The sequence below is a fragment of the Ascaphus truei genome, chromosome 17 (genome assembly GCF_040206685.1).
Source record: "Ascaphus truei isolate aAscTru1 chromosome 17, aAscTru1.hap1, whole genome shotgun sequence".
Classification (NCBI taxonomy): Eukaryota; Metazoa; Chordata; class Amphibia; order Anura; family Ascaphidae; genus Ascaphus; species Ascaphus truei.
Window position 1 is genome coordinate 16,982,484 of NC_134499.1, and position 10,533 is coordinate 16,993,016.

The 10,533-nt window shown below is 42.2% G+C and overlaps 1 protein-coding gene and 1 long non-coding RNA gene across 4 annotated transcripts in view; one reads left to right on the plus strand and one right to left on the minus strand.

The window, feature by feature from the left end:
- The window catches only part of DAG1 (dystroglycan 1), a 97,596-nt gene extending 88,898 nt beyond the window's left edge, over window positions 1–8,698 (plus strand). For all 3 annotated transcript variants that reach the window (XM_075574064.1, XM_075574065.1, XM_075574063.1), the window contains one exon: window positions 1,396–8,698. In XM_075574064.1, the coding sequence (XP_075430179.1) occupies window positions 1,396–3,810 (2,415 nt within the window). In that variant the 3' untranslated portion in view covers window positions 3,811–8,698. The remainder of the gene's footprint in view (window positions 1–1,395) is intronic.
- LOC142468013 (uncharacterized) lies at window positions 7,785–10,298 on the minus strand. Its single transcript, XR_012788566.1, has 2 exons — window positions 10,215–10,298; window positions 7,785–9,767 (listed from the first exon to the last, which is right to left on the minus strand). It is a non-coding gene; the product is annotated as an uncharacterized LOC142468013 (long non-coding RNA).
- Window positions 10,299–10,533: the final 235 nt, after the last annotated feature.

A 10,533-nucleotide genomic window follows, 5' to 3' on the forward strand; every position in this document is an offset into this window, starting at 1 on the left:
TGAAGTAATCTGACGTATGGCTGACGTATCAAAGGGATTCTGGGATGGATAAAGTGAGCCAGAGGCGATGTGGACAGACTAGATTTACTCTCGCCTTCCATCTTTTCAGGGTGATCCTCTCGCCCTAATAAGCGTGGAGTGCTGCGATTGGTTTGCGCCAGGCCGCTCTTGGCTACAGGAGGGCCATGAAAGCAGGTGCACATGACCGCGATGTACACCGACACTAATGCCATATAGTTGGTAGTCTCCCACCCAGAGTTGTATTATGCTTACAAGAGCATTATAAAAACCGGTAGTGTTTTAAATATGCGTGGGAAGGGCTGAGAAAAACCTGCCGTGAAATGCCTTCATTCACTTGCACCCACAATCAATAATGATCCAACAGTAATCACCTTCAATTAGAATGATCAATACTTTTAATAACATTTCCGTTTTATGGACGTTAGATGTGTTTATGGTAGTTTTTTTAATGGTATTTGGGAGCTTCACTGGTTTAACCTTCTTCTCCCTGACTTTATGGCCTTGGAGGTATCTCTTCCAAGTGTGACACAATCTTTTGGATCGTCTCCCATTGGTTTATTGTACTTTTTTACATTTTATCAACTCAACAGTTTGCAGAAATCCAGTTTAATTGAGATTCTAATCTGTAGTGGATTATACTTTGTGTGAAGTTCATGGAGATGGTGTTAAATGTTGGTTATCATAAACGCTTAAAATTTTATTAAATCGTACAAAAAAAATTGTTCTTGGGTGTAATACATCAGACCTGGGGAAACGTTAGCGTTTTTTTTTAGTGTGCTATTTTTTTAATTTTTATTATTATTAAAACAGGCTTCCATTTTAGAATTATTTTTATTTTTTCCTCTCTATAATTGGTGTTGTGAACATAAACTTTAGACATAACCTAAATCTTTTGTACTTTCAAGAATATTTCCTGTTTATTTTTATTTTTTATGGGAACAAAAAATTATTTATGGCTACTTTTTAAACAAGGTCTCAGACAAATATTATCGAATGCTTGTTATGCCAAGTTTCCAATTTGCATGAAGGTGTTTTCAAGGTCCGGTCGGACGCCTACGCTACATGTTTGGAATAAGGGACTGTTTTGGCAGACAAAGGACTGCTGATAGTGACATGAATGTCGGTTTTTCGGCCAATCGCAGTGCAGTCGGTCGCTTCACTAGATTTTTAAAGTCTCAAGGACAGGCCTCATTTGTAACTATTTTTGTGTTTACTGAAATGGTTAAACTCATGCAGTGCTGGAAAGACCTTTTAACGCTTTGTTCTGTGGTGTTACTGGCCCTTCTAAAGAATTGCTAATTTCCCATTTCTAAAAAGGGCCTTTGGAAGTATTTATTGGCATTAACCATTTCCTTTTGTTCTATTTCTGTTTAGATTTCGGAAGTTGGAAAGGAGACTCTGCCCTCCTGGTTACACTGGGATCAAGACTTTAGCGTACTGGAAGGTCTTCCTCTTGAAAGTGACAAAGGCGTGCATGACATCGTGGTGACCACATTGCATTTGGCGCCCAATGGAAGTTATGTACCACAAGCCACTGATGTTTTCTCTATTGAGGTTCACCCCGAGGCCCACAATGAACCACAGTCTGTACGGGTAGTGGTGCAGGAAACCAACGAAGCGGCTCCTTTTGTGTGTGGCACCGATGAGCCCGTAACGATCCTTACTGTAATCTTGGATGCTGACTTGACAAAAATGACACCAAAGCAGAGGGTGGATCTTTTGAGCAGAATGAGAGACTTTTCTGAGGTAGAACTTCATCAAATGAAATTGGTCCCAGTTGTCAACAACAGACTTTTTGACATGTCTGCCTTCATGGCAGGGCCTGGAAATGCTAAAAAAGTAGTTGAAAATGGCGCCCTGTTATCTTGGAAACTTGGCTGCTCAATGGATCAGAACAGCGTCCCGAATATCAGTTCGGTTGAAGTCCCTGCTAAAGAAGGCACAATGTCCGCTCAGCTTGGTTACCCGGTTGTGGGTTGGCACATTGCTAATAAAAAGCCTCACATACCTAAGAGGATACGAAGATCACCCTCTGCTACACCTACCCCAGTTACTACTATTGGTCCCCCCACCACTGCCATCCATGAGCCCCTTGTGAGAATTGTTCCTACGCCTACTTCACCAGCCATTGCTCCTCCAACAGATACAACTGCACCACCGGTTAGAGAACCAGTACCACTGCCTGGGAAACCTATGGTCACAATAAGAACCAGGGGAGCTATTGTTCACACTCCCACTCTAGGTCCAGTCCATCCAACCAAAGTGATAGAAACAACCAGTGTGATCAATGGTCACATTCGTCCAACAATGACCAGGCCTGGATTTGTAGAACCAACCGCTGTGGTTACCCCCCCTTCTGCCACTACGAAGAGGCCAAGGGTGACCACAATGAAACCCGCCACACCACCAACGACAGATTCTTCTACGACCACAACTAGGAGACCAACCAAAAGAACAAAGACTACTCGACCAAAGCCTCATGTCACTACCAAAGCACCAACCACAAAAATGGAAACTACTTCTCCTGGCCGCGCACGCGCCACTACCGTTGGCGTTCCTCGTGTACTTGAACCTAACACTGATCCCGAACTCAAAAATCATATTGACAAGGTTGTGGCATGGGTGGGTACCTATTTTGAAGTTAAAATACCACCTGACACATTCTATGATAAAGAAGATGGCACCACTGATAATCTGAGGCTCACGTTGGAGCCGAGAAGTAAACCAAACAATGGAGAGAAAAATTGGGTGATCCTTAACAGCACTAGCCAAGTTATGTATGGCATGCCTGATTATGGTCATGTGGGAGACCATGAGTATTACTTGAAAGCTGCAGACAAAGGGGGCCGCACTGCTGTGGATGCTCTCGAAATTCAGGTCCGTAATCTGTTCCAGAAAGGCCAATTGCCTGTTAAATTCAATGCCAAGTTCCATGGAGACTACAATTCAGTGGTTAATGATATTAATAAGAAGATCCAGTTAGTCAAGAAACTCTCTCTTGCATTTGGTGATAGAAACAGCAGCACTATTACTTTGCAGAATATAACGAAGGGCTCTGTTGTTGTGGAGTGGACGAACAACACCTTTCCTATGGATCCATGTCCAGTAGAACAGGTAGAATCTGTGGGCAAGAAGATTTATGATGAACGTGGCAATCCACGTCCTCATTTTATCAATGCTATGGAGCCAGAGTTTAAGCTTGTGAATATTTCACTATCATTTACAGGGAGCTGTAAACATCAACATTTCCAGTTTATTCCTGTGGGCAAAGAAGATAAAATAGTCACAGTGGTTGTCCCGACCATAGCCGCAGATAGAAATCCACAAAAGAGCAGCGAGGATGATGTCTACCTTCACACTGTAATACCTGCTGTGGTGGTGGCTGCCATTTTGTTAATTGCAGGCATTATAGCTATGATTTGTTACCGTAAGAAGAGAAAAGGCAAACTGACGATAGAGGATCAGGCCACCTTTATCAAGAAAGGAGTTCCCATTATCTTTGCAGATGAATTGGACGACTCTAAGCCTCCTCCCTCCTCCAGTATGCCATTGATTCTCAAGGAGGAAAAAGCCCCCCTTCCACCTCCGGAGTATCCTAATCAGAATGTGCCAGAGACAATACCCCTAAACCAAGACAACTTGGGGGAATACACACCACTAAGGGATGAGGACCCTAATGCACCCCCATACCAACCTCCCCCACCTTTCACAGCACCCATGGAGGGTAAAGGGTCGCGCCCGAAAAACATGACCCCCTATCGGTCACCACCCCCTTATGTACCTCCTTAATGAACAGTATCCTACGTGAGGGGAGGATGGGGCTGTGAGTTCCAAACCAGTGTTGTCTGTAGAGGTTGGTAGCCTGCAATCGACTGTCCGAATGACAAACTCTGCTGTTGTAAGCAAAGAAACAAAAACATGGACTTTTCTAAAAACTCTTAATGCCCCGCTCCCCCGCTGAGTGAGACATCTGGGACACCTGTCATTTACCTTAACGGTTTTCATATTTGTGGTCATACAAATGTGTGCTTACTTCTAGATATTTAACGGATTGCAGGCTTCTAAAGACACTAAGCAAGAGGAAGTTACTGGTCCAGTACAACACTGGGGTGGCCTTCTGGTTCTCTGCTGTTTGCCTTTTAACACTAACTGTATTTTGTTTTTGTTTTTCTTCTATTCACGTGTGTCTAGCTACAGGACATATCCTGCGAACTGAAACACTGAACGTCAGAGAGACTTGCTGAATTTTTACATTTAATCCGCTGTATTACCTATTCTTTATATGTATTAGGGACAATTAACTTTGCTTCAAAATAAGCTCCAGCAGTGTTTCAAAAAGTGGAATCCTATCTTACTCTTACATGTCTAGATATACTTGCTTACTAGTCTGAATTTTACTAGCCGATTTATTACCAGGTTTGATTGGTCTATGAAGAATCTCCTCTTAATGGCAGAACTTTCTGCTTCATTTCTCTAGTTTTTGATAATAAATAAATAAATGCAATCTTTGGACTAGTTGGTTCAAAATATCTGCCGCAGTTGAAGCACCCTCTCGGAGCGATGTGCACTGCATTACCCTATGTTACAAGCGCTTCTGATAAGGGGCTCATGGAATGACAGGCTCATCCTATTCATGTAATCTCGTTTTACTCCGAGCTCCTCCTCCCTGGATTTTTGGGTGCAGCCACAGGATCACTGTGGTTCTGGTCGCAGGTTGGGTTCTCATTGTTTGAAATGCTGTCATGGAATTATTTTAGGTAAAGATGCAATATTTTTATGTAGTGGTTTTGATTTCCTCACTTCTGTTCAGTAACCTTCTCTTGTTCACTCCCCTGCTGCCATAGTCACAAATATTTATACACACACACACACCTTTGCTTCAGCCTACACATACTGGTGCTTCGACAGGCTGGAAGCAAGGAATCACGCAATTTTATTTTTAAACAAAAATTTTGATACAGCCTCAAATTGTTTTAATAAAAAAAAGAGATACAATGGTCAAACGCTTACAGCAATTTCTGTAACCGTAGCTTCTTGGGCGTTACACGTGAGTGGCGATTTTATCATTTGCCTTTTCTTCTCATAGATCACAATGAACATTTTTAGAGCCATATTTTCTGCATTTTATTTTTTAAAGATATTTCTAATGAGTTTTAATGTATTTATCATCATTTTGTAGGGATCTACTGAGACATTTATGCTCTTGCTTCCCCTGGAACTAAATCCTTTCTAAGCATGGTTTTTTTTCTTTTTTTTTTTCATTTCCTTTTAACCTGTTTTATTAAGAAGGAAAACGAACTATTTTGCAATAATGTTTCCTGCCTTGGGTGTTTGAAGATTTGGCGGATTCTGCATAAAATACAAGACACACTTAAGCCATATTGACTGTTCTGCAGTATGTGTGTGCGTGCTCAGGCCCTGCTACATACAAGTGGATGAATGATGCTAGCGCTGGATTTGAAGTCTTGCGAGGGGGGTGTTTTTCAATCCAGCCTTGTCAAGTGACTGACAGAAATTGGCATTATTCAGATACTGTCACCTCACACCAGTTTCTGTCTATTCTGTCTGTACAGCCAATGCTGGTACTTAACTCGTGGCAAACTTGTGGTCTGGGGACAAAACAAAAACAACCATTTGGTTAAAAGTGCATTTACTTGTGATGACACACACACTTTTTCAGACAAACTTAACAATTGTGTTGTACCTATTGCTACAATTGAAAGTTACAATACTGGGGCCATTTTGTATTTTTTTTCTAATGGCAGCTCCCTTTTTTCTTTCTTTCTTCCATCACAAATTCCAATTTTGTAAGTGCTGTGCGACTGCTGCTTTTTTTTTTTTTTTTTTTTTTTGTGTATAGGCGTCCCCAAATCGTGAGAAAAAGCAGATAACTCGATCTCGCAGCCAAGAAAAGGCGTTTAGAAAAATAAATACGTCATTCTATGGTTGAGAAAAATCCTGAGATTTCTATATTTTTCTTTTTTTGCATATGTTTGTAAGGGTAAATGCGCCTTTGGTTAGCATTTTACACTCATTAAATTCTCTACCTTGTTACTTTTTTTTTTTGATTTGCAGTAATTCATACTGGGTCACACTCCTTGGTAAGATCTGTTTCTGGGATCTGTAATATGGTTAAACTCCATAAAAAAATGCTTACAAAAAAAACAAAAGCCTACTTTCTGGTGAACGAACTGTAATAAAGAGGTTAATAAAAGATGTTTAACAGATTTGCTTTCTTCAGCAGTAAAGTAGTTATCTGCCTTCAAGCGTTTTAATTTCTCTTCAATTGTTTGTAACACCATATAAAATAAAGCAGTGTGTCTGAGGTTACAGCTGATTGTTAAGAGTTCCTTTTTGGTATTAAAAAAAATTAAATAATAATAATGCACTGAAAAACCCAGTAGCATATAAACAAATGTTATGTTGCACTTTTTTAAGACTGTGCAGTAAGAATATAGAACTATTTGTAGATTTCAGATATCAGCCAAACAACAACTTGAACTGATTTTAGAAGTGCTACTGTAAAGCAGGGTGATGCATCTCCCACCTCCCCACAAAAGGTTAGGTTTTAAGGATATCCCAGCTTCAGCAAAGGTGGCTCAGTCCAAGCCACCTGTGCTGAAGCAGTGATATACTTAACCTGACTGAGGGGGTGTAGTGGTGGTGTCTTGTTTTGGGGGCTAGAGTTGAGCACCCTTCAGTTTCAGGTGGTTTTGAGAGATCGCCTCACAGCAAGAACACATGGGGGCCTATGCAGAGAGCAGCGAATTTTAAAATTGGCGAATTTATTAAAAAGTAGCTTTTTTGGAGAGTTTTATTCTCCATATGCAGAAAAGTGCGAATTCTGCTATGTTTAACATGGATGCGTGTGGCGAGTTTAAATTGGCGAGATGCGCGCTTCAGAAACGTGTAAAAACAAATTCGCGCCTTTTTTTTCCCTTTGCAATGGCCGCGAGCGGCAGCTTCTTGCCAGTTTTCTGGCGAGGCAAAAAGGAGACAATCGCGCCATTTTATTGGCGCGAACAGCCGCTAGATGCCGTTCGCGCCTCTCTGCATACGGATATTTTTAAAACTGGCGAGATTGAGGTTCTCGCCAGCCGCGAGGCGAGTTTTACAAATAGAAAAGAAAAATTGGCGCGTTTTTCGGAACTCGCCATTTTCTGCTGCTTTCTGCGCGATTTTCTCCAAAAAATGGCGAATTTCGAAATAGCGCTGCTCTCTGCATAGGCCCCATGGTCTGTGTGGGGTATGGTAAAAGTTCCTGCTTGTGCTGGCACTTTTATATTATGGGATATTCTGTGCTTTCTGCATTATCACTGGTGACATCAGTTTCCATAGGATTCATGATCAGCGGGAGAATGACGTATCTGGCTTTCGGGATTTACACACAATTGAACAAAAATAAAATAAAATCGGATTCTGAATGTTATAAAATTGCCACATTGTTTTGCACCCCACATGCAGGGCAGCGGTTATTGTGAGCACTGGATTTGTTACAGTAAGAGGCAGAAAATGGTGGGATTGTTTTGTGCACTGGAATTATACAGAGTATGTGCTAATTTGTACCAAAGGAAGTAGAGAAATTTATGAAAAGATTGTAAATCAGCCATCCACCCTTTGTAAACTATTTTTCGGTTAAAAATGCGTTTAGTATTTTGTTTTTCACACTGACTTAAATATATAATGTGTATCCAATCATAAATAGTAGGAAAGCAAGTTACAATGAGGTGAGCTCTGCCTATAACGTATTTTTTAAAAGAGGACTGGATGTTTGAGATACCAAAGTAGTTACCACCCAGGAGAATTGAAATACAGTGCCTTTTGGGCAGCACATTTAATACATCTTTTGATTACCACATGTTTTTTGGGGGGGAGGGGGCAGGCGTGCGCCTTAAATCCATAAAATGGTGTACATTACAAATTAATTGGCATCACATTCAAGATGTTTTGTCCATCATAGCTACCCATAGTTTAGCAATAAAGGTGCAGTTGGGGTGCTTGTAAGCTTTCGTACACCAAGCATGAAGGAGAAAGTGTCTAGGATATAAAAATGTTCTGATTTTGGCCTAATTTGTTATATACAATGTTAAAAAAAAAAAAATGCAAATAAATTGGGAACACCCACAAAGTAAATGAAACGATGTCCTGGTCGGCAGCACAACCAAGAAGTGGTTTGGCAGCTTCCATATGAAATTGCACTGTGTAACAATGAGGTGGCTGCTGGCCATTCTTGAACAGTGAAAACTGCTGAAATGTGCTTCCTTGTACCTCCAGAAGCCCGTAGTGGGGGAGGACCGGTGTGCTGTAATCTGGAAAGGCCATCCAACCCTATTTGGTTGTCGCTAGCAACCACTGTATCAGTCATGCGCAAACCGTGAGCGGCCTGGTGCTGCGTGTCGCCATAGAAACTGAAGGGGAAGGGGCAGTGAACGGAATAATAATGCCAGTCTCCTTCCATTCCTAGCACCAAAAGCCGTTTTGTTTATGCCACTGGATGCTGTAACTGCGAGAGGTTCTTGTATTAAAACAAATGTTCACAAACTACTGCTGTTTTGATTTGTATTTATTTTCATACATTTTGTTTGTAAGTGATGCTGTTTCTCCCCCTGTGTTTATCCTGCACTCTGTATAGAATATAGAAACGTCCACTAAATAAAGCCGTGTTCTTTACGATAAACCGGTGTTTTTTGGCTTGGGCCGTGTTCCATGTGGGACATGCTTTCCATTATCTCTGAAGCGGCGAGACGGTTTGGATGAAAGCAGAGCCGTGCTAAAATGATCATCGAAATGGACGGTTGGTTGCAAAGGTCTCCTTCCTGTCACAGGTTTGAGTCTGTAAGCATTACAAAAAGTAGTGTTGATTTTGTAGTACGTGGAGGGTTAGAACAGCCAGTGAGATCAGACGAAAAGCATTTCATGTGTATCCCAAAAGCAACGCTTCGTCCACTATATCAGCAACACTTGTGCATTTCTGGTGTCTGCCTGACAGCGCAATCCATAATTATGACAGCCCGAGAAGGCTTTGTTGAACTGAAAGATCTTATTTGCATATGCAGTGAAGACGCTATTATCTCTTGGAAAGCATGCTGATCCTGCCTGCTACAGAGCTGTTCTCATCCTGCTATTTCTAAGAACAACGCCACCCTGTCTACAATTCACATTGTAAAGGAAACTGCAGGAGTACATTTTACTACGCCGGGAAGTAATGTGTTAAACCCCCTTCCTTCCATTTATTGCTGCCTTTTTCTTTTCCAACTCCCAGAATCCTAACTAGTTTCTTTACCAACCACAAAGGTTGGCAGTTTCAAATATGGAGTGTTGCTGACGTCAGATCTGGTGGAGCGGGGCCTTCAGCTTCAAGATAAGCATTGCAAATGGCTCCCAAAAGAGCAGCACTGGAATGAGCACAGTGAGGACTTGGGATGAATATGTCTAGGTACCTGGTTAATATTAAATAATCACCACCTATGGGGGTGTCTAAAATGAAAACAAAGCCGTGTCTACCCGTCCCCTCCCCTACTACAGCAGGTGCTGCTTTGTGCGCCTGCTACTTTCTAAAGACTTGAGTTCGGTTAGGGCCTGAAGGAATAAAAAGAAATGTTTAATGACTTGTCTCTGCTGGAGCTCCAAGGTCAAAGCAGTGACTTTTACATGCAATAATGTTTCTTTTCAACGTGGATGTGGTCTGCAAGAGACCTGTGCACAGATACACATCACAGGGCTTTATTCTCCAGTCCATGGTGCCCCTGTGGAGGTAAAGAAATGCAGCACTGATTAGGCAAATGGAAGCGGCTCTCCTGCTAGCTCCATGTAGTGTTATGTTATTGGGTTGCACTGAAGACTGTGTGTAACCCTATAAATGCTGCAGGGCCATGCATTGTATAGCAGCCTCCGTAACGAACCGTAGACATGCTGTGGCTGGGCAGGACGCGTCTTTTACTGGAACCTCTTGTGGTGTGGTGTGGGGGGGGAATTATATTTTAACAATCGTAGAAGAAGCCCAATATACATGATCAGGGTTAAACACATACATCTATATATACACAGAACAAAAGGCAGCCCGTAGTGAAAAAAGGTCTGGTTTTCGGCTCCCAGTGGAGCCTTTCTCAAGAACACCAAAGTAACCCTTTTAAAGCCGAACCTGTCTCGGTGGTGTCAAAATTATGCAAATGAGGTAATGGACACACGGATACCTGTGGGGGAGGGGAAGACAATTGCATACAGAAAATAGAAAACAGCATCCTGTGTCACCACGACGCAGCACTGGGGATGGGAGATCAGAGACTGAGGCAGCACTGGGGATGGGAGATCAGAGACTGAGGCAGCACAGGGGATGGGAGATCAGAGACTGAGGCAGCACTGGGGATGGGAGATCAGAGACTGAGGCAGCACTGGGGATGGGGGATCAGAGACTGAGGCAGCACTGGGGATGGGAGATTAGAGACTGAGGCAGCACTGGGGATGGGAGATCAGAGACTGAGGTAGCACTGGGGATGGGAGATCAGAGACTGA